At 43.2% G+C, this 22,810-nt stretch overlaps 2 protein-coding genes across 3 annotated transcripts; one reads left to right on the forward strand and one right to left on the reverse strand.

Moving 5' to 3' along the window:
- Nucleotides 1-1,138: 1,138 nt before the first annotated feature.
- On the forward strand, nucleotides 1,139-14,122 carry tom1l2 (target of myb1 like 2 membrane trafficking protein). 2 transcript variants are annotated; one of them, XM_017418508.2, is made up of 15 exons: nucleotides 1,139-1,243; nucleotides 1,635-1,719; nucleotides 2,340-2,418; nucleotides 2,584-2,733; nucleotides 4,373-4,507; nucleotides 4,603-4,749; nucleotides 5,917-6,033; nucleotides 6,149-6,282; nucleotides 6,442-6,493; nucleotides 8,832-9,000; nucleotides 9,864-9,990; nucleotides 10,153-10,228; nucleotides 10,809-10,868; nucleotides 11,291-11,327; nucleotides 11,922-14,122. In XM_017418508.2, the coding sequence occupies exons 1-15, from the start codon at nucleotides 1,192-1,194 to the stop codon at nucleotides 12,071-12,073; spliced, it is 1,572 nt and encodes a 523-aa protein (XP_017273997.1). In that variant the 5' UTR covers nucleotides 1,139-1,191; the 3' UTR covers nucleotides 12,074-14,122. The 2 variants fall into 2 exon arrangements, with proteins under 2 accessions (XP_017273997.1, XP_024862159.1); XM_025006391.1 differs by lacking the exon at nucleotides 10,809-10,868.
- Nucleotides 14,123-19,155: 5,033 nt separating this feature from the next.
- foxl3 (forkhead box L3) lies at nucleotides 19,156-20,666 on the reverse strand. Its single transcript, XM_017418389.3, has 3 exons — nucleotides 20,560-20,666; nucleotides 19,775-19,943; nucleotides 19,156-19,630 (listed from the first exon to the last, which is right to left on the reverse strand). The coding sequence occupies exons 1-3, from the start codon at nucleotides 20,664-20,666 to the stop codon at nucleotides 19,157-19,159; spliced, it is 750 nt and encodes a 249-aa protein (XP_017273878.1). The 3' UTR covers nucleotide 19,156.
- Between the last annotated feature and the right edge of the window lie 2,144 nt (nucleotides 20,667-22,810).

Genomic DNA, 22,810 nt, shown 5'->3' on the forward strand with positions numbered 1-22,810 from the left:
TAAACTCTTTGGAATCCACAGATGATACGTCCTCCATACTAAAGAGGAAAGGGACCATCCAGCCCATTATCAGCGCTCAGTTCAAAAGCCTGCCTCTCTCATGGTATGGGGGTGCATTACTGCCTCTAGCATAGGCAGCTTTATACAGCTGGAGAGGCATCATCAATGCAAGAAAAACATACACAAGTATTAGAACAACACCTGCTCCTATCCAGCACAAAAAAGCCAGGACTGTTGAACAGCTAGAATCCTCCAACAGAAATGAATGGGACAGCGATCCCTCCAAAACCTCCAGCAGCTGCTCTCCTGAGCTCCAGTTTACAGGCTGATGTTAAAAGAAGAGGGGATGATTCACAGTGGGAAACATGACCCTGTGTTCCTGCCAACAAATACATTTTTTTTAATGGTACAATTTCTTAGTTTCAACATTTGATATGTTTACTATGTTCCACTGTGAATAATTACAGTCAGATTTTATTTACATTTCACACAACTTCCCAACTTTTTCAGAACTGGGGTTGTGCTGTAGACTAAAATGCAATTTTCACATTTTTTCCCCTTTCTGCAGACCTTTTGTGTTTTTAAACCTCTTGGTAATGGTAAATCTATAAATATATTTACAAATAATATGAAGCGTTTGATTAAAAACAATTCTCTCTTGTTAATTTGTTCATCTGTTATTACACATTATTCATTATGTGACAAAATAACTTTGAAATTCATTGGCTTCCTGAAATGTGCTTTTTGTGACTAAATATTAAGCTGTTTGGCATCTTGAAAGCTTTTTAATATTATTAAAATTTGAAACCCTTTTTTTATTTTCATCCTCTTTAGCCTGTCAACAAGGCCGATAACTAGTAACAATAATCTTACAATAGAAAATAAAATCTTTTTACATATAAACAGAGCGATGAATTTATTGACCACACATTGCAAAAAATCAAATTTTGCCAGCCAACGACTTCCGGGTACTGCCTGGAGCTACATGAAGCACGTGACTGTTGAGCTTTTCTATCCAATTGGAGGATACGAGTTTATTTACAGCTCTTGTGACGGACATGAACACTGTCCAATCAGAGTAAAGAATAGATTTGTTTCGGCCAATTGTGTTACAATGTGGGCGGGGCGTAATAGACGTTTCCTCATGTATCATTGTCGTCCCATGGACTGACTTGTTTATTGTCGGGCAAGATGGAGTTCCTTTTGGGAAATCCTTTCACTACCCCTGTAGGGCATTGCATTGGTAAGGAACTGAGTATTTTGGAAACAGAAACACGGTCGTATTAGTATTAATGCTTTGGAATCGCATTCGTTTTGTGTCAAAGTCATTTGTTTACGGGGTTTGCTACTGTTAGCCGCCTAGCTAACTTGCAATTGCACAAACATGTTTCGCCACTGACTGTACAGACATTGACGTTATCAAATGAAACGTCTTTTTGTTGTTTTAAAACATTGTTTCTTATTGTTTTTGTCACTTGTCAAGTCGAAGGTTAGAGCGAAAAACTGCATTCGTGTTAAAGACTATGTGTTAGCGACATGAGCTAACAGCTAGCCGCAATTAATCATCGTATTAATGCGACGTGTTTTTAACCAAACGGTCCTAATTTCTTGAACTGTCTGTGTGTCTGTTCCAGAGAGAGCCACTGATGGCTCCCTGCAAAGTGAAGACTGGACTCTCAACATGGAAATATGTGATATCATCAATGAAACAGAGGATGGGTGAGTGTGCCCATCAGTCTGTATGTGTTGACTGTAAATTCGCCCTACATGGAGTCACAGGGTGTTTACTGTTTGAACAGCCTACTTGAGGCCAGGAGATTCAGACGTTTTCCACCCACCTCTCTCTACCGGTGCCATAGTGAGAAATGAAATCCAGCTCTGGGTGTGTGTGAGGTGGATCCCTGCGAGGCCTCGCTGCTTATCTCATTGCATCATAGCCTTGCGGTGAGGCTGGCGTGTGAAGTCCACCTATTGTTTGATCAGCGGGCTGTAAAGTGGCTCCGGCAGGCCAAGCCCAGCACGCAGCACTTTAGATCGGTGGATATAATGAAAGGAGTTTGACTAGTTTCTTCTGTTTGGGGAATGCAAACATCACACCACCACACGCCCTACTGCTGTAGCCGGGTTAAAAATAGTTGGAGAAAGTTAATTATTCCTGTGCCGTATAAATGAACAATCACAGCACCAATACGAAGACTGTGAAAGTCAATTTGCTTACCATTTGCTTACTGTATTCGCCTGGCTGACTATTGGTGCCGCTTAAATCCTTTACACAGAGATGGTTGCGCTGCTCTTGCTAATCAGAAGCCGTCTTTGTTTTATTTTTGTCTTGTGTTCAGGCCAAAAGATGCCATTAGAGCAGTCAAGAAGAGACTCAACGGCAACAAGAACTATAGGGAAGTGATGCTGACTTTAACAGTAAGTTAAACCTGGAAATACTGCTTCAGCTGTGTACGCAAGGGAAAGGACGGCGTGTTTGTTCTAGTCCTGTAATAAAATAGAAATGTCCCGCTCAAATGAAAATGCTGTTGCTTTCTTTTTTCCGCCATGCGCTAAAAGCTGTTTAATCTTCACACCTGTCAGGTTCTCGAGACGTGCGTGAAGAACTGCGGCCATCGGTTTCACGCCCTGGTGACGAGCCGGGACTTTGTGGACGGCGTGCTCGTCAAGATCATCTCTCCCAAAAACAACCCCCCCACCATCGTTCAAGATAAAGTACTCGCCTTGATTCAGGTAAGATAACAACGAGGCCGATTGCACGTCGCCCCCGGATTACCGGGTCCTTTCGCCTTCATTAAAAAAAAAAAAAAGACACGTCGGTTTGGCGTTTTAGGGCACTGTAGGTGTTTATTTGAGTACGCGTTGCTGTGCAGCGGCCTGGGAGGCAGCCTGTTGCCCCCTCCAGGTGGAGCCTCAGGTGAAGCACGGTGTCTCCGGGGGCTTCAGCCAGCAGCGGCTCTGGTTACCTGTCCCGGCTCAGGTGACCCAGCAGTGTTCACAAGGGCGGCTCTTATTTCCACCACATTATGAGCCGAGCTTCCCTGCATTCTGGAGGGACCTTTACATATATACATATCTGTTTTTTTTTTTTTTGTTTGTTTTTTGTTTATCTAGGATTTGGGAAATTGGGAAAACTCTTTAGGATGGTTTACTCCCTTCGAGCAACAGCTGGATTGTTGCCATTTTAGCTCAGTTGGGCAACAAATTGGAAGCGCTGTGCAACTCCTCCACCACCTGTCCCCTTTCACAGATGCTCACACGTGGCATTCATTAAAAAGTCTTTCGAATATTGACATTTTTTTAAGGATATTTATGTTGCAACCAAGAAGTGCAACCTGCCGTGCAAATTGGCTCTTAGCTCAAACTAAGTTACACCTTAAAGTACTGATAAGAGGTTAATCTAAAGGCATCCTTCATCCAAAGTCCTTGTGAAGCTGATTTGATCTTATCTGCCCTTTTATCATGTGTTGGTCAGACTCGAAGGCAAAGGCACTACAGCTGAACGTTTTAGGATCGAAGTCTTAAACATGTTTCTCATCTCAAGCGTACTACTAAAAAAGTAATGATTTGTTAGAACCTAATTTACTGAAATGCAGATTTTTTTGTTTGCTTAAAAATGTCACAAGGTGAAATATTGATTTAAGAGAGGAAAAAACAACTTTTAAACCCTGACAAAAGATTCCTTTATTTAAAAATAAGTCTCTTCTGTATTTTTTAGGGTTAAACTCTAAACCCGGTGCCAAGTTCATTGTCAGTATTCTAGTTCAGGTTAAATAATGTTTTATTAAGATGAATGTTGCTTAAATGAGGTTGTTAAGAGATCATTTATCAAAGAGCTGAACACATTAGGTAACGTATTGTGTCTGAGTCTGTTGAACCGGCAGCTCGGGCTTTACAGCATGTTATATCGTTTGAACTTTACTCTCCTTTCAGTCTTTTCTTTTTCTTTTCTTTTCTTTCATCGGGCTGTTTACTGACCTGCCGCAGTTCCGTTAGCGCATATGGCTTCACAAATGCTCAGTCAACAAACTGATTACCACACTTTGTAGTCTCCCTTCTCTGCAGAGAATTTGTCCTTCTTAAATTGTGTGTGTATTTGTATATTTTTTTTAAATTTTCTCTTGAATATTCAACCAGAACTTGTGTTTTCAGGGTGGGAGAAGCTTGCGAGCTCTTTCTCTAACACAGGACACATATTTGCTCTCTCACACACAGAGATTTCTTAAAAAAAATAGTGTCAAAATGCAGCTGAACTGTTATGGTCTGTTGTTTGCTGACAATTACAAGCAGTCAGAACTGTTTGGTGCACGTTTTGTTCATCATTCTCTCTTTTTCTTTCTTTTTAACCCATTCCTCCCTCTGCCCTCCACAGGCGTGGGCTGATGCGTTCAGGAGCAGTCCGGACCTCACGGGTGTGGTTCAGGTTTACGAGGAGCTCAAAAGGAAAGGCATCGAGTTCCCCATGTCCGACCTGGAGACCATATCGCCCATACACACGCCTCAGCGGGTAGGAGAGCTTGCGGCGAAACAGCTCGGCGGCGCACTGACGTTTTTATTTATTTATTTTTGGCGTTTTAACGCATCCCTGCGTGTCGTTTGTAGGCGGCGACTGCTCCAGTGGGCGACTCCACCCTACATAAGTACAGCGGCGCCACCAAACCCACGGCGCACACCGTCCCACCAGCCTACACCACCCCTCAGGTCCCCAACATTCATGCCTCTGGATCCATTAACCCGACCCCCGAACAGGTACGAGGACAAACATGCAAAGATTTTGATTCGCTTCCGAACCGTCTCGGTTTTTTCGGCTCCTGTTGTCGGTTTGGTCTTTTGGAAGCTTGTGTTTGAGTAAGAAGCGGCTCATTGACACACCAGCCTAAGAAGATTTACGTTTGGACTGCCGGTGCAGCGATGGATAGACCCTTGACACGATGATACATCGAGCATTCAGAGCGCTTTCGTTTCGGTTTACACTCAAAGTACAACAAAAGTTAAAGACACGACCTGTAAAACATCAGTAATAAAACATTTCAGTCAGTCTTTTATTTGAAGAATCTAGCTGAGATAACCAAAAGAAGACTAAACCCAGAGGAGAGCCTCGGATTTCTTTCATTTTAGTCATTTGTGCTGCGCGTAATTGACTTCAGCTCATTAAACGATGCTCGTTTATGGTGATGGACTGATTATTTATTTATTTTTTTACCAGTAATTTACCCTGACCAGTTATATAACAGTAGCAAATATTCAGTTTATTGAAATAAAAAACAATAACTGTTTTTTTATGTTAACAGATAAAAAAAACATTGAACATTTTAGCATTCTCATTAAATGTCATACACTGTCAGATACAAACTCAAGTAATAGATATTACATTTTGACCACCCTGCTGATGCACGTACACCTCTTGTTCTGGCACTTTTTAAACACTGAAAAATGAATATTAGCCAAGAATATATTCTCTAATTTGTTCTTAAAGTGAAAAATCTCAGCTCGGATGAAGTTAAACACCCTTTTTCTTCACAATCTGTTACGTTACAGCTATACTACTGTGCTGTTTTTGTTTAATAACTCTTTTTTTTTTTCACAAATATTTGTAGTTATTACACTTATTATAATTTAAGGAGCTAGTACAAGTAATTGCTATTGATTTATTTTTATTTTTTTTATTCATTCTAGCTATCTATTTGTTATTTTTTTTAGCTCAAACCTCTATTACCTTTTGGTGAAAGTAGCTCTCACATATTGTAAGTTGTAACATATAATGACATTTATTATTTTATGTTTTTTTTAACATGCCTGGTTAGCAGTTGTCATTCAAAGCAGCCCTGCAGAAACACCTTTCAGTCCAAGTTTTTAAATTTTAGATGCCCGTTGACTTGTTTTTTATTTATTTTTTTGTTGTTTGTTGTTCTCCAGATTTGCCGGCTACGCAGCGAGCTGGACGTCGTTCGCGGCAACACTAAGGTGATGTCCGAGATGCTGACTGAAATGGTGCCAGGCCAGGAGGATTCTTCAGACTACGAGTTACTACAGGTAACATGAAATGCTCTCTCCTCTTCGCCCGCTCGTCTGAGTCTTTGGCGCCTCCCCCCCCACGCCTCAAACCTTTAGACACGAGTCTAAGCAGTAACGCGTCCGTGTCGCGCAGGAGCTGCACCGGACCTGCAGAGCCATGCAGCAGCGGATCATGGAGCTCATCTCGTGCGTTTCCAACGAGGCGGTGACCGAGGAGCTGCTGCACGTCAACGACGACCTCAACAACATTTTCCTTCGCTATGAAAGGTCAGGAAGCGGCGAAAAAGCCTCCCCGTCTCAGCACACGCACGACATACATTTTGGTTTTTGGTTAGAGGAAAAGAATGCAGCTTTGTATACTTCTGCGTTTGTAACGATTGGACAGTTTCTGTCCGCTTGTTTGACTCCGCCTCTTTGCTGCTGCAGGTATGAAAGGTTTAGATCCGGGAGGTCTTCGGCTCAGACGGTCAACAACGGGGTGAGTCCGAATTTTATAGCTTGTGCGCTCAGATCCCCAGTGTTTGCTCTGCTCTCAGAACAAAAACCAGCTTTGTCACCTCTCTCTCTGTCGTGTCGGCTTCAGTCTGAGTCTCCTCTGGTTTTTTGCATTTGAGTCTGCCTTCTGTTTTCTCCGGCGCTGTTCGCCTTCTGCTGCGTGGACCTGCATGATCATCCTTCCCGCCGCCCCATCGGGCTTTTAAATGTCCTCCAAGTCTTCCCACTGTATGGTTATTTAGATACACACGCATTAAATGCAACACACTTCTTCCCCTCTTTTCGACTACATCGTGTTGTACGATGCAGCGAAAGAGGCGCGTTGCGTTTCAAAAGGCAGGGATGCGACGGTAGGATTCGGCCGGAACGACCTCAGCTCTCGTTGTCCAAGCGCCACGTGTCATCCACTACATTGTGTCTCTGCACTGGCATGTTATTGGTATTCACTGTCTCTTCCTTTCTACCCCTTTTTTTTCTTCCTGTTCTGTTTCTGTGGCTAGCTGAAACAGGCAAGTATTAAAAAAAAAAAAAAACCCAACATATTCTCACCCTCCCTAAATGAGTAGCATCACCCCGCACCGACTGTTAAAACATGGCTGAACGATATGGGTTCATTCTCCCGCCAATGCTTTCACCCCATACAGCATGTTTTGACTCTGTTTGTCAGCAGTATATGGGGGGGGGGCATATGTGAAGCAGCCTGCAGGAGTAGAAGGCATAAAAATGTGCCTTTATGTTGTGTTTGCATTAGCCCAGAGATCCAGTCCTTCCTCCTTCCTCCCTGCTTCTTCTGCTTCTTCTTAAGGGGACCGTTGTGTGTCAGTGGCACACAGCGATATCTGCCACAACTCGAAAAACACATCAGTAATTTATCACTTTCTCCATTTTTAACAAGCAAGTCACTTTGGACCTGCTGTTTTAGACTGATTGGTCTTTTCAAACCCCCCTTAAGAAACAACTTTTTCAAGATATTTATTTTTTTAATTTTCCGTAGTCCCTTAACCTGCATCTCACTGGGCTGCGACCGTTGGCGGGGGGGCAAATTGCGAACAGGACTGGCGATCTGGTTTCCAAAGCGTCCAGAAACGCTCGGTTTTCTCGCGCGAGCTGCGGAGGCGCCGCAGCCTTGGTGCTTGAGTTTTGAACGTGCTTCAAAAAGCAGCAAAACGAGGTAACTCAAAGTAGTCTCAAAGTTGTCTCGGGCATCTCTGGAGTTCCAGAACTATTTTAAACCTGTACGTTATGAAAAGTGACACTATGAATAGTTTCCAAATATAATTAGCGTCAGTGTATTTGAGGGGGAAAAACAAAACTCCTGTCATCGCTCAACTGCAGAGCTTCCCATTTTCTCCATATGACATCCGTTCTGCAGGTGGTCAAACTCCTCACCTGCCTCTGATCGGCTCCCCTCCACACAGGCGTCACATCGCTCAGGTCTCGCCTCCCTTCCTCATCGGATAAACGGCACAAACGATGAGAGTGGGCGGGCAGAGCAACATGTCTGCGATGCCCTTAGATGTCCGGAGGTTCGCCCCACACACGGCGCTACATTTTATTTTCTTTGAACTCCTACGATCGGAGCGCAAATACGTCCGAGCCACAGACTCTGTGTCGGTGTGTTGAAGCAGATGCTGCTTGCAGAGAAAGCCCAACCTACCCCGGTTTGTGTTTTTAGGCAAATGTGAACTATTTTAGGAGCTTGGTGTCTGATTTACGTTAAAGCTACAGCCCCAAATGTTCAGATCTAAAAAAATTACGTTAATGATAAATAATAATTTGAATAAATCTGACCCATATCTTCTTTTTTCTTTATATCTAAAGTATGCTCTGGTTGATTAAATCATAAATGTGAAGGCGGCTGCCGAGGTGGACAGTGATCTACAAGGACTTTGCAAGGCGTGTACACGAAAGTAGGCAGTGATTATCCTCAAAGCTCGGCTGCGAAATCGCTTGTTCTCAAACGCTCAAACTTCAGTGAGGCCACAACCGAGAATGAGTCTTTTTCACGTCAGTTTCCTTGCAGCTCTGAGTCTCCAGCAGCCACAGCCCAGTGAGGTGCCGGGCTTTAGTTCCAGACTTTTTCATCCTCTTCTAAAGCTAGTTTTTCCAGTTTTCTGCCCTTTACGCACAACACCGACTTTTGTTTAAAAAAAAAAAGTATATTTCTGTTTTTTGTTTTTTTTATTTAGTTGTATTATTTCAAATATAACAGCACATTTAAAATCTCCTGATCTTCCGCTTTCCAGTAAAGAGTTCTATTTGCAGAAACCTTAAGTCTGCCAGCTCGAAATGAGAGCCGTCTCGTCTCGTTGCTTCGTCAGGTCCTGAGCGAGGCGACAGAAGACAACCTCATCGACCTCGGCCCGGGCTCCCCGGCGGTTGTCAGCAACATGCCTCACGCGGCTCCGACCAGTGTGCCCCCCACCCTGACGGCGCCCGCAGGAGGACCCTCCTCTCCAGCCACTCTGTCCTCCCGCCTGGCAGGTTTAGGTATTCGGAACTGTTCCTCCGATTCCTTTCAACGCTCGACAAAGATCCCGTCCACCTGCTGCTCGCTGGACTTTAGAGTCAAACGCGGAAGCTGAAAGGCTTTCTCTCAGTCCTGCTGTGTGGGCAGACTTCTCCTCTCCCATCAGGAATAACAAACTGCTTCATTATATTAAAAAATCACGATTATCAGCCTGTAGGATACAGTCTGTAACACTGTTGTAGCTGACAAGCTTGACCACTGGGAGGTCTTGAAAGTTTCCTTATTAAGGTTAAGAAAAAAAAAACAGATTTTATCACACTCAGTCAGCAGAAGACCGTCCTATTAGGACTGAGGAAAAACCTGGTCCTTGTTTAGGATTAAACAAAGGTTTGAATTAAAGTTTAATAAATTACAAAGAAATCTATCGTAATCTGTAAAGATTTGGATAAAATGACAAACACAGAAGCTTAAGTTCATGCATAGCCTGTTGTTTTTCTATAAAGCATTATAGCCTTCAGTGGAAATAAAATAAAAATGTCCATATTTAGTATTATTTGTCAAATCAAGTAGTGTTTTTAAAACGTATCCTGCCACAAACTGCTTTCCTGTGTGTTGCTACTGTGTAATTAAACAACTTTTTCATAAGAAATAATAATAATTATGCATTTCTCCTACCTTAAAACTGTACCAAAAATGTCATCAAGTGAAATTTGGTGACATAATTGTTGCTATAACTTCGTTACAGAGTTAGGATTACATTTAATCTACTGTGTTTCAGTCCGGCCTGTGAGATTTGGAAACTGTGTTTTGTTTTTTTTAAACTGATTTAAAATGGAAACAAAATCCTATCTAATACCCAAATGTATCTACATGTCGGTTACAGATGTGGGCGCGGACAGTGTGAGCAGCACCCTAAGCTCTCTGGGCAGCTGTAAACCGCCGCCCGCGCAGGACGACTTCGACGTGTTTGCCCAGACCAGAACCGGAGCCATCACTGAGCCGCAGAAGCCGTGAGTGTTCACCGGAGCCCCGCTTGTTGATCTGAGGGCCAGTCGGCTGGTTTCAAATCAGGGCAGCCGATTTACCCCATCTTTGATTAAACTGACCAAAAAAACCCCCAAACAAACAGCTAAATAAACCTGTCTGCTGACCGCTGCTGTGTTTCCTCTCAGCTCCACAGGTGAGCAGAGCCACGCCGCCGGTGGCCCCCCTCCCACTATCGACGTCCTGCAGCAGGCTGCGGGAGGGGTGAGTTTTTAACCACCATCTTTGTAGCTACTTGTCTGTGCGCAGTCCAACAGGGCAGACGTCCTGTTGCATGTTGGCACCTTTTCTGACTGCTAATAAGTTCTTTGCAGAAAGACACTTCAGAAAATCTAAACTGGTCTTTTAAAGGATCTTCAGTGACCTCAGGCCTTCCAGGCGTTTGTCATTAATAGTCACAATGATACGACCGTTCGTCTAGAACCGTTTCCTCAGTTATGACGCAGTTGGCGTCGTCTCCGTCGTCCCTCACGGCGCTGCGTTGACGGCTTCCTGTGTGTTTTGCCGTTTGTGGCTTCTTTCCCACGTGAACCTGGACTCGGCCCCCGTAGCTTGATCAGAAATCTGCCCTGTGTCGCATCATCCGGTGCCATTTGTTTTCCACTCTTTTTTTTTTTCTCCCGAAAACACATTTTAAGTTGCATTTGAGTTCCTGCCGCAATTTTCTTCTAAGTTGTTGTTGTTGTTTTGTTTTGTTTTGTTTTTGTGTTGTGTTGTGTTTTGGGGCGGGCTTGGGTTCTGTTCTGTTCCGTCCTGTCATCGTGCGCTCCACGCTGCTCCTCAGGGCGCCGGACGTCAGGCCTCTGTCATGGATGACATAGAGGAGTGGCTGTGCACTGACGTGGTGAGCCAAGTCATCATTTATTATTCCTGCTTGCTTGTTTATTTATTTTTTTGCTTCTTTTTCCTCTTCCACTCTCTTGCATCCTCCCCCCTCCCCCTCCCCTCATTATCTCCTGGTTTTCAAGCCTGTGAATAACAAACTGATCCTGGTTCACATTTCCTCACTCTGGGATTCATCAGCTTTTAAACTTTAAATTGACTAACGACGCTACTGGGGACGGCGGTATTTTATTAAAAAATGAGCATGGGCTGTTCAGTTGTTGAATGAATAATACAGACAGGTAAGTTGCTCCATTTGTGGTGGATTAATAAGAAAAACTGAACACTTTGGGTCTGTCTGATCTGGTTTCTGGTGGTTCGCAGTGAGGTTCAGAAGAGCCGGCGCACTGAAGTGACTTATTCTTTGTTTTGTTTTTTAAACAGAAAGGGGATGAAGGTGAGGAGGGAGTCACCAGTGAAGGTAAGATACCACTTCTCCGAAGGTTTTTGGTTCACGTCATCGCCTATAATTAGCAAGGCCACCTGATTTTTATAACCTCGTCAAACACAACATTTTGACACCTTCAGATAGATCTTTTAAAGACTAATCCAACACAATTAGAATATAAAAAAATCGGTCTACTGGTTACTAAATTAATGTCAAAAACTGATCATCAGAATGGGTCTAAATGAATCCAGCTGTTAAACAGGCAGCAGCAGGAAGTCCTGTGTTTAACTTCCTGGAACTTCCTGTTCTCACGCCGGGCTGAAGCTGAGGAGTCGCTCTGATTGGCTGTAAATTTTCAGATTTTTCCTTTGTGGAAAGGACCAGCTCCCGCTCAGCTTGTTGCTGACGTCTATCATAAAATGTTTAACATCATCTGAGTTGAGAAATGAATGAGTGATCGATCGCTTCCTGAACCAGTTAGCTGTAGCGCTGTCGTGCGTCGTTTATTTAACGGATTAAGAGCACACAGAGAGTGGACGGGTTGGGTAGTGCACAGGTGGCCTCGCTTGCTATAATTCAGCCCTTTTTAAAGTCAGGACTTTAAATTTCCCCTTTCGATGAATCCAGAGTTCGACAAGTTCCTGGAGGAGAGAGCCAAAGCCGCCGAGACCACCCCCAGCCTACCGTCGCCCCCGAGCGGCGACCCGGGCGCGGCGCAACAGGGAACGCCCAGCAGGAAGAAGGCGGACAGACCCGAGGACCCGCTGTTCGCCGTGTAGGCCTCCCCTCCCCGCCCCGGCTCGGAAACGTCACCCCTTCCCCCACGTTCCGCCTCATCCCAACACTACGTCAGATTCTTGGACACGCTTTTCTTTTAAGGTGAACCAAACAAAGGGATTTTTTTTTTTTTCATAACGCCAGCAGACGACAGCTGCTGCGGGACTGCGGAGATTCATGTTGCAGCTAATCCTCAGAAAATAATTAGTTTTATTAAAAAAAAAAGAAAAAAAACAAGGACTTTTTGTCACAAGTAGGAATTTAACATCCTGTAGAATTCCTTAAATCAACACCAAGCTCATCAGTATTTTAGTTTGACGTCTGAAACGTAAAGATTCTGCTCGTTGTTGGCAGCAGTGGGTCTCGTTTTGGTGTTTGTCTCTTTGCTAAACTTCGTCCAAGTTGATTTGTAAATCTGTAAATGGCAAATGTCAAGTTTATTAGTTTGGTGTATATTTAAGCTGCATATATGAAGAGAGAGAAAAAAAAAAAGGTAATTTAATGTTGATTTCTTTGAAAAGAGTTTACTTTTGCTTTCGCTGTAGAGATGTTACCTCACTGGGGTCAGGGGGAGAATATCTGCAAACACTACCTTTTTTTAAAAAAAAAAAAAAAAAAGATAAAGGGATTTATTTTATCGCTGTACGCTTCGCAGACAAATGTAAAAAAAAAAAAAGGGGGTGCGCTCTGCTGGGGAATCTCGGCTGCTCGACGCCACAGGACTTCGCCGCGTTTCCTCACACTGAAGCTGCTAACCGTCGGCTGAGCGAGCCCGCCCGTCGACGCGTTTTTTTCATTTTACGTCTCCGTCTTCGCGGCCGACACAGACGCTCGGACTGAGCTGATCGAGCCCTGAGCAGAATCACGTCAGAAGGGTTCCCGTTGTTTTTAATTCTCCTTCCCAGTCGACCGCGCTGTCCTACAATTCTGCTTAAAGGACCAAAATGTGTTTTATTTTTTGTTTTTTTATTATTCTGAATGAGTGGTCAATTCTGCTTAATTTGGTCAAAACGTTAATCAGCATCTTCAGGAATCAAACCTGTGTACTTTGGCTTTGAATGACAATTATATACGACACTACAGGAGCAGTTTGAACACTATTTTGCTCGTTTTTCTTTTTTTTTTTTATTTTGTTCTCCTTTACCGTTCAAACTGACATCTTAAAAAGGCCTGACCTTTCCAAATGACATTTGTTTCCCCCCCCACACACACACACGCACCTCCTCAAAAGCCCGACTCCGACGCGGCGCCACAAATGAGACATTTTAATCTTGACAACAGTCAGCGCGACACAACAAGCTGGAAACGAGACGTGGTGGCGGCGGCGCCCGCTAACACCAGGCCGGGCGGAGTTCATTAAAAGGGGAGGGGGTGTGTAGAAGTAATTAATTCAGCACTATTATTATAGTTTTTGTCTAGTCGGTATTTTAAACAGTTTTGTTTTGCAGAATGAGAAGTTGAGAAGCATGTAGTTGTTTTTTCTTTAAATATCATTGTTGTTGCGTTTGTGTCGTTTTTGTCCTACATGAACGGTGAACAAACACAAAGCAGCTCGTCACTGAGAATCGCCCTAATTTATCTCATGAAGGATGCTTTTTTTCCGTACGTTATCTTTGTTTGAAGCTCTTAGACCGACCAGTGCAATAACGCGATTGGACGTATATCACTGACACGAGAGCCCCCGTGACGAATCATTATCAATATTGCACATTTTAAAGGGAAATTGTGTTTTGTTTTTTTTTTTCTTCCTTTCGTTTTGGTGTTGAACTTGTCTGTTCTGTGCAGCAGAAATGATGGAGAACGAAGCTCTTTTTGTGTGTGTGTGTGTGTGTGTGTGTTTGACGCAGTCATCTCAGAACTACCTTTTGCAGGAAGAACAAATGATTAATTAGCGATGCCCCCGCGGATTTTCTCGAGCAGAAACGAGGGGAGCTGAGCTGAGCTGCGCGTCTGCCGACCTTCCTGAGTTTGCCTCCCATCTTTCGTTTCTCTTTGTGTTTGTTTGACTTCTGCATGAACTCTTAATAAAGATTAACGGTGTGCGATCTGCATCCGTGCTCTCCGTTTTGTCTCCCCCACACACACCCACCCTCCTGACGTGCCGATTCGTGGCGCAGAACGTTTGGCCTTGTTGACACTGGGGGGGGTGGGGGTTCTGCAAGGAAAGTGGTGAACATGTAATATCTCACCTGTTGTGGATGGCACCATCAATTTCACATTATGTATTTGGTTATTCATAAAAAAGCAGCAGCCGGCTGTAGCACCTTGGCTTCAGCCTGGGGTCTCTTCAGGCAGGAATCTCGTATAATTTCTGACTAAATGACTGTTACTTGAATCTGACAGCGGCGTCTCGTCTGAGCAGACCCACTTCTGAAGAGGATCATCATTAAAGACAGCTCAGCAATGAGGAATTCAAGTAAAACAACCTCATAGCAAGTTGTCCTTTATGTCAATTATTTTGATATTTAGAGAAATGGAGTTTAAGTCTGAAAGGGCTAATGAGCTAAAGGCTAGTCCAGAGTCACAACGAGCATCATGGCTGTTTATGGCAGCGCTTCCTGTGCTGCCTGGGGTGGCTTCTAGCAAGGGTATCCTAATATTTCTGCCAAAATAACCAGAATGCCAAATTGACACCAATGTAAAGATTCCAGTGGTGGAGTTTACTTGAATGGCTATGAAGTTTTGAAAACTGGAGTCGCTTTAAGATGGCAGCGATCCACTTGGAGTGGCAGACCGAAGACTCCGTTTCTCCAAACTGAAGCCATCCAGGAAGCAGAAGCCCACTTCAAAATGACCGGAACGTCCCTCTAACCTCGCCTCTTCCCTCCTGTGGTTATTGGCAGCCTCGCCTCCATCCCCCCCGTGGACATTTCCTTGGAACTCGTTTGCCCCGAAATGAAAGACAAAGTTAGCACAACCTGGTGGCAAACACGACAAACACGGTGCGAGGGAATCTCGGCTGGATTTAACACTTGGAAAGAAAAAGACACAATTTGTCTGGTTTTGTGAAACATTATCCACGAGGGGAAAAACGCCAACCAGAGCTGCGGCGCCTTGTGTTTGAATTAAATGCGATTCCAGCGCAGACAGGACTCTTACAGAAGGCTCAGCCACCTGAATTATAGGGAAAATGAACTCTTCTAACTAAATTGTTCAGTAGCTGTGATGTAGTTTCTCGTGTAAAATGGTCCTTTTTATTCCAGTGAATGACAGAGGGACGATGCTAACTGTTGTGTAATGTTCTGCATTAGCTATTTCAAGATGTTCCCAATTATTTAATACGGGCTTCCTATCAGGATAAACTTATATCTGTATGTATGGAAAATGAATATATGTACGTGGATAAACTTCCACAAGTTTAATCGATAACCCATAATGCACAGCGCCAAACACCTCATGCCAGCTGTCAGCACGGAGGTGGAGGGGTGATGGTCAGGGCTTGTCTTGCAGCCACAGGACCTGGGCTCCCTGCAGTCATTGAGTCGACCCTGAACCCCTCTGTGGACCAAAGTGTTTTAGAGTCTGATGAGAGGATCAACAATGATCCCAAACACAGGAGCTAATCTACAACAGAGCGGGTTAAAACAGAAAAGAATCAAGGTGCTGTAGTGGTCCAGTCAGAGTCCAGACCTGAACCTGGAGACACCTGGGCAGAAACTGATGTCTGCAAACCTCAATGAACTGAAGCAACGTTGTAAAGAAGAGTGGGCCAGAATTTCTTCAATACCATGCGAGAGACTGATAAAGTCAAACAGAAAAGGACGACTTCAAATTATTGCTGATAAGGAGTCTAAGAAGCTACTGAAATACTTAGTTTTGCTCTCTTTTGTTTCTGTTTAATAAATAATGGCATGGGGGAATCTGTCGGGTGTTTTAGTGACATTTGAATAATTGTGGAACCTGAAGACCAGATTATACTCCTGTTCCTACCCTCACACTCTGCTATCAGCTGAAATGTAAGCACGTCTCCAATAACCGGCTGACATGCTGTGCAGATTTTCCCATTACACACCAAGTCGGAGGCATTGTTTTAAAAATTAAAACAACTGAGCCTCGAACCACAAACGGGCTGTACCTCTATCAGCCGTGCATGTTCTAAAACCGGCAAAGGGAAGGCGTCTGCGCACGTCAAAGACCTCAGGCTGTTGCCCGGATCTTCGTCAGCCAGCGGTGGATCTTCTCATCGTAGCCGAGAGTCGGTCGCGGCTCAGCTGAGATTTAGCTTTATTCCCGTAGTTTCCTAGCGAGGCGGCGTCCCGGCAACAGACGCTCGAGATTAAACGACCTGTTTGTGTTTACGGTTTTGCTTGTTCGTGAAGGTGCACGTCAGTAGTTTCCCCATTTCCTGCACCTTCGATTCAACAGCTTTCTTGCCAACAGCTGCTAATTTTACCGGGACCTAATGAGGTTTTTAGGGAAAAGAACTGTTTATGTGTCGACAGATAAGAAATTCTCTGGAAGTAATTATGAAAGAAACCAACTAAAGAACCCCCCCCTGTCTGGCTCAAATTGTTAAAGAGCTAAAGAAAAGGAAGCAAAAAAGGTTGGCGATGGAACGGTTGTTTAATGGAGGCCGTCCGTTGAGCGACGCTTCTGCGTATTCGCCCACGATGTAATATGTGCACTGACTTTTCGGGCCTGACTGGTGCCCTGCATTCTGTTTAGCTGCCTCCTGTAGCCTCGGAGCACTTTATGCTAAGTTAATTTACCCAAATAGAGCCGCTGCGTCGCAGGCAAACGGCGGGCCGCCGTAGCTACTCGACGTCAACAACTTTGTTAATGGAAACCTGCTGATCCATAAACGCTTGTGCCAGCGCAGACGTTCGCTGGGGGGCAGCTCGCACGCGAACGTACAGAAAAAAAAAAACACAGCAGATCGACGAGGGGCATTTGCAAAGGAGGCATAAGGTGTGTTTAATTATAACTGCGTCAGGGGTTCGTGGGTGTGCGCTCGTCTGGGTGGGGGGAGGTGTTGCTGTTTAGGCTGGAGGAAGGGGGCCTTGGTATTTAAATAGGGTCACTTCTAGGCCTCACCTTGCAAGTGTTATGCTATATTAAATGCCACTCATGTTAAGTGTGTTGAAACCTTTCTCTCATGTAGTCAAGACATAATATAAAGGTTAAATTGAAAAATGTCCCTTCAACAGCGCAGGAACATGCCATGATTGATCTCCTTTGTGTGGGGAAGAAATGTTACCCAGACCTCTGTTTCGTTAGGCCTCTTTAAAGCGACTTAATACAACGTGTTGTAATAAGCAGCGGCCGCATTAGAATTTAAGTGTCAGTCAATCAGGCTTTCGAAAGGTCAAGGGAAAAATTAGCAAAATGGGAGCTGAAATGGAGTTGGAAACAATTTAATCCCAGCAGAATGGGTTTATTTCGCAGTGTGCTGAGGACGCACAGACGTTACTAATATAATTAACTTTGTCGAGTTTGAAGAGTGTTCAGACAAAAACGCTGACATTCACTGAAGCACAGGCGTTTATCCGGCTGAACATTAGCATGCTAGCCTGCTAATCTTCTCTAGCCATTCACTCTTTTGGTAATTAAAATTTAGACTAATGAATTAGCTTTACTTCCTACAGATATTTAACTCTTCTGTAGCTTTGAGAAACACTTTACACATTTAAAATGGTTTATATGTTAGCATGTTAAAATTGATTTGTTCTGAATTAGTTTGAGCAATTTGATTTTGAAGTAACACAGAACCACAGGAGTTTGCCGAGCTAAACATTAGCCTGCTAGTCTGCTAATCATTTGCAATATTGGAGCACTCTTTTTGCTAATTAAACTTTAAGCTATTAGCCTAAAATATTACAGATATTTAGCTCTTTCGTAACTTTGAAAAACACTTATCCATTTGAAATGCTTGAACAAATGGCAAAAAATGGAGTTTTGATGCAGTTGCAGAAAAACAATAAAAATGCCAAATTCTCAGTCATAGTTTAGTGTTAGCATGCTAAAATTAGCTCGTTATAAATTAGCTTGAGGAATCTGATTTTACTGGGACATATCTATCCAAATATAAACATACATAAAATATATAAGTGAATTTAATTAAAGTTTAAAGGCATATTATTAGATTTTATTGTATGTGTTTGTATACTACTTGTGCTTTTGACCTTTTCCTTAATTTTTTTCTGTAAAGTCTTGTCTTTTTCCAGAGTTTGTTAGAGCAAAACAATAAACAACCAACCAAGAAGAAACAAGTAAAAGCCCATTAAAAGCCTAATGGCATGATGATTTTCAAGAGATTAATTTTCCTCATGAAGCCTATGAAGTTTGAGCTTAAAAACCTGAAAAAAAGGAGATACGAAATAGGCAATTATTGTCTTGTGAACAAAAGACAAAGGTGAACTAAAGTCACAATACAAAAATTCTCTTTGCAATCAAATCTGTGCTTTTAAATATGCTGAAAAAACACATTTTAGGGCATTTTTAGAGAGCTGTGAGTCATATTGTGTGACATATTTAAAAAAAATTATCAGTTTGAGACTTATCTCCAGCCATTTTCTGCTAAACATTTACTCTTTTATAAAACCTTTTAGTCTTTTCACATTAAAAATTACTCAATGTATGGAGTAAAATAATTAGAAGTAATAAAAGATAAGGTACAAATTTATGATTTTTTTCTTTTATGAAGAAATGAGTAAACTTCTGAAATGATAACATTTCAATAATTCCACCCAACATTCTCTGTGCTTAGTGATTTTTTTTTTTCTAAAGCATTTTTTGGCACATTGTAAAACCAATTATATTCAACAGACACAGTTGTGCTTATGAATTTGTGTAAATACATATCCAGTATAGTTTAAATATAGTCTATGTCAACACAAGACACTGTACAAAAGGTATAACAACATACTGTACAGTTTCCTCACTGAGGGTTTCTTTTTTAGGTCACAGTTTATATGTTGAATACATTTCTGATGCTCTTTAAAGTCACTTTAGACATGGTACCTGTCTTTTTCTTTAGTTACACCTTCAAGTTTTGGGAAAATACCTTCAGTGGAGTTCTTGTCTTTTACTCTCCTCATAGTTCCTGGTTTGACCATGGAGAAGAAACGAGTGATTATCTGTCCTTTTCAAAGAGTCCAGAAGTGCAGGTTCAGGTGCTGGGGCTCCAGAACGTGGACCGGCGGCCCTGAAGGCAACACGTGTACGGCGCCGTGGGAGGGCCTGAACCCAGACAGGGGAGGATCTGGGGTGGATAAGATGTAGTCAATGCTGAACTTGATCTCGGACTCGGGCTTCCCCTGCTGGTTAGAAGCGGGGGCGAGGTGGTTTTGGCGGGGGCCCGACCTCGGCCTCTCGGGCGTCAGACGGCAGAGGGGCGAGTCGAGTCTGGGGCGCCGGGACGAGGCCGCCTGCTGATCTCCGCGGCCCTCTGCCGAGTGGAAGGAGGCCTCGCCCGGATCGCGGAGCCCGATTTTCATGTTCCTCCTGCGCCTGCGTCGCCGGAAGTTGCCGTTCTCGAACAGGTCGAGCATGGATTCGCAGCCTGTGGCGAAAGTCCAGTAGTTTCCTTTCCCCTTCTCGTTGCCCTCCGTCCGTGGAACCTGGGAGAACGGAGAAAACACTTCTGCCTTCACTGCCAACCACAATAAACTACAAAACAAGGCTTCCAATGTTCTAAAAATGAACAAACTAAAATGACACAGGGCGTAAGAATGCGGCACACTCCTCCAGATGTGTGCACTCACCTTAACGAAGCAGCTGTTGAGGGACAGGTTGTGTCGGATGGAGTTCTGCCAGGCTCTCTGGTTGCACCGGTAGTACGGGAACCTCTTCATGATGAACTCGTAGATGCCCGACAGAGTGACCCGCTGCTCGGGGCTCTGCTGGATGGCCATGGCGATCAGGGCTATGTAGCTGACACACACAGGGACAAGTTTCAGAAGAAGAAGAAAAAAAGACTCTTGGACCATTTTAGGTCCAAGGGTTTTTCCTTTGGGTTTGATTTTATCGTCTTTTCCCATAAGACAAAATATGTCGGGGATTAGTCAGAAGTCCCCAGCCGCCTCTCATAAACCCTGTCGACAAGAATTACAGACAATTTCCTGATATTTAAGAGGAGGTTTGTGTACAAAGAGAGTTAAAAGTCACTGGATAGAACTCGGATCCAAAGCAAATAAAAAAAAGGCTTCTAAATGAGGGTTTCTAAAACCTCAGGATTATGTTTGTCAAGATGGTGTCTTCAAATTATTTAGAATCTTTTTCAGTTTCAGAAACTAGTTTTCTGTTAGATGTCTTAAATTGAGTGAAATAGCTCTATTAAATAATAAAAAAAAAACATTTTCAGGCTGTTGTAGAGCTGTGTTTTATCAGATTTATGGGAACCAGAAGTTCCTTTATTTGGATTGCCATGCAAGAAATTTCTCTTTAGTCTCAGCTACAATCATCAACTGATGAATTCATGGAAAGGTTAAAAAAATATATTTAAAAAAAGAACCCATACGTGCAGATCCAGAGAAAGCCTCTCCCTTACCTGTATGCAGGTCTGCACATTTTCTTCTCCTCGTCAGTGCTGGAGGACGGGTACCCGTCCCCGTCGTAGTTGAAGCAATTGAAGGGGTAGTGGGAGTTGTCAAACATCTCTACACCCGGATGAGGCAGACGTGCGCTCTGAACTTTCCCGGCTCCTCTGCAGCAGTAGCAGCAGCAGCAGTAGCAGTAGCAGCCCTCCGTCCTGCAGCTCGGCTCTGCTTCATGCTGCTGACACTCAGTCCAGAGCCTCTGCTGACGATAGCTGCCTCCATCCCCCCCCAAACACACACACACACACACACACACACACACACACACCTCCCTCCTCCTCTTGTCCCAGCTGCAGGTCTCAGAGCTCCTCGAATTTCTCCCACGTTGTGTTTTCATCACATTCTTCCCGCGGATTACACATTTTCTTCTGCACAGAACATGGAAAAACACATGAAGACAGCTTAGAACCTGATGATGATAAAGAACCCATTTTAGCACATTTTAAGCAAACATTTAAAGCAGACACAAACTTCAACTTGCACCTGACGGCACCACCTACAAGCTGCTTTAAATGTATTATAAATCTTGGACCCAGTGGTGTATTTTTTTGTAGCATGTGTGTACTTTGAGCTGCTTGTCACTCAGTCATATTAAACAGTTTTTTAAAATTGTTTTCTTTAAGGATTGTTTTTTTTTCTTCTCATCATCTTTGTTTGCCAAAACCCTGTGCCTGCGCCCCCCACCCCCATTGAGCCACAGAAACGTTCCCTTCCTGTAAAATTCACCGTCATGAATTAGTGTTTTTATGGATTAACTTGTATTTCTGTAACAGACTTTTACTTAAAAACAACTGGAGCAGCAGAGAAGCAGAGTGTGTTCGCACTAAAAAAGCTCCGACGCTCAGCTTGTGCCGTCATTTTCTGAAAACTGACTGCTGAGTGGTAAAGCTGCCACTGCGATGTCATGGAGACCAGTAAAAAAAAAAATCATAAAGTAAGAAGGAAAATTTGCTCATTTTTTCCAGCTCATATCGACGGTTAATGTGTCCTTAAATCCAATATTTGGAAGCAAAATTTGCCAAGAATTCATTCTAACAGTTTTGATGTGTTGGTATGTATTTACCCTCAGACGTAGAAGGCAGAACAAAATGATTTGTTTACACGGAGTGCGTACCCACATTGCAGAATTGCTCGTCTGTATATCTGGAAAACTACTGGAGTGAACTCTTTCAAACTGAAACATTTGCTGTTGTTTAGGATAACTTTTTAAAAGTTTGATTTCATAGTTTGCAACGAGTAGGCTACCTTTAATATTATCTGTAAGCTAGTCTCAAACTAAAGTTTTACTTGAATCATGCGCAGACATTTTGTTTAACTTGCAAATATCAAGTCTTTAACAAAATATATGACGATGCAGCAGGAACAGGCTGACTTTAAATGCTTCTAATGAGCCACTCATTACAAAATGTGCCATTTTACATTTTTCATAATGCCTTTTAACTACATCTTTCATTTATACTTCTAAAAATACTCAGGCCCAATGAACTCTAACCATTTATGTCAAATCTTGAAAATAGCATCATACTTGCGCTCACGTGATATTGCAAGATCTTACGGTATGTGTTAGCACTCAAACTATGTATTGAGGATGACTCTCAGCTACCACCCCACCAAATCTTTGCTCAATATCTTCAAAACTGACCGAGTCAGAGCCATTTTTGTGTTTTGCTAAATCAGTTGGCTGTGGCAGCCATCTTGAATCGGGTTGTCACCAAAAGGTAATAAGTTGTAGGCATACATCCAATGATCACTTTCTGGGAGTTTCATTAATATTCATCCAGTGATACATAAAATATTTTGCTAACAGACAGACAGGGTTGTATCCAATAATTAATGACAAAGTTTTAAGCAACGCTCTTACACAGTCTGTTAGTGCTTTATGTAGTGTTGAGGGTGACTCTCAGCTACCACCACACCAAATCTTAGCTCAGTATCTGAAAAACTGACTGAATTATAGCCATTTTTGTGTTACATTAAGTCAATTGGCTGTGTCAGCCATATTTAATTGGATTGACTTCAAATGGTAATGAACTGTAGACGCACATCCAGTGACTCCAGTCCGACGGAACCGCGTGCGCGTTTTAAAACCGGGCCGTCATTTAAGCCCATCTGGTTTGTGTTTGACTTGTAGCAGGTTGATGATGTGTGTCCAGAGCCGGCGTTCGGGACGTTCAGAGTCCGTCCCCCCCCCTCCCCCCCCTC

Source organism: Kryptolebias marmoratus, linkage group LG17 (assembly GCF_001649575.2).
Source record: "Kryptolebias marmoratus isolate JLee-2015 linkage group LG17, ASM164957v2, whole genome shotgun sequence".
In the NCBI taxonomy this organism is placed as follows: Eukaryota; Metazoa; Chordata; class Actinopteri; order Cyprinodontiformes; family Rivulidae; genus Kryptolebias; species Kryptolebias marmoratus.

Excerpts from the sequence above, each read along its gene's own strand:
- foxl3 (XM_017418389.3), bottom strand. The coding sequence starts at position 20,666 with ATGTTTGACAACTCCCACTACCCCTTCAATTGCTTCAACTACGACGGG. Across the intron at positions 19,944-20,559 it reads ATGTGCAGACCTGCATACAG|CTACATAGCCCTGATCGCCA; the intron begins GTAAGGGAGAGG and ends TGTGTGTGTCAG. Across the intron at positions 19,631-19,774 it reads TCAACAGCTGCTTCGTTAAG|GTTCCACGGACGGAGGGCAA; the intron begins GTGAGTGCACAC and ends CCGTTCTCCCAG.
- tom1l2 (XM_017418508.2), top strand. The coding sequence starts at position 1,192 with ATGGAGTTCCTTTTGGGAAATCCTTTCACTACCCCTGTAGGGCATTGC. Across the intron at positions 6,034-6,148 it reads CAGACTACGAGTTACTACAG|GAGCTGCACCGGACCTGCAG; the intron begins GTAACATGAAAT and ends CGTGTCGCGCAG. Across the intron at positions 10,869-11,290 it reads AGTGGCTGTGCACTGACGTG|AAAGGGGATGAAGGTGAGGA; the intron begins GTGAGCCAAGTC and ends TTTTTTAAACAG.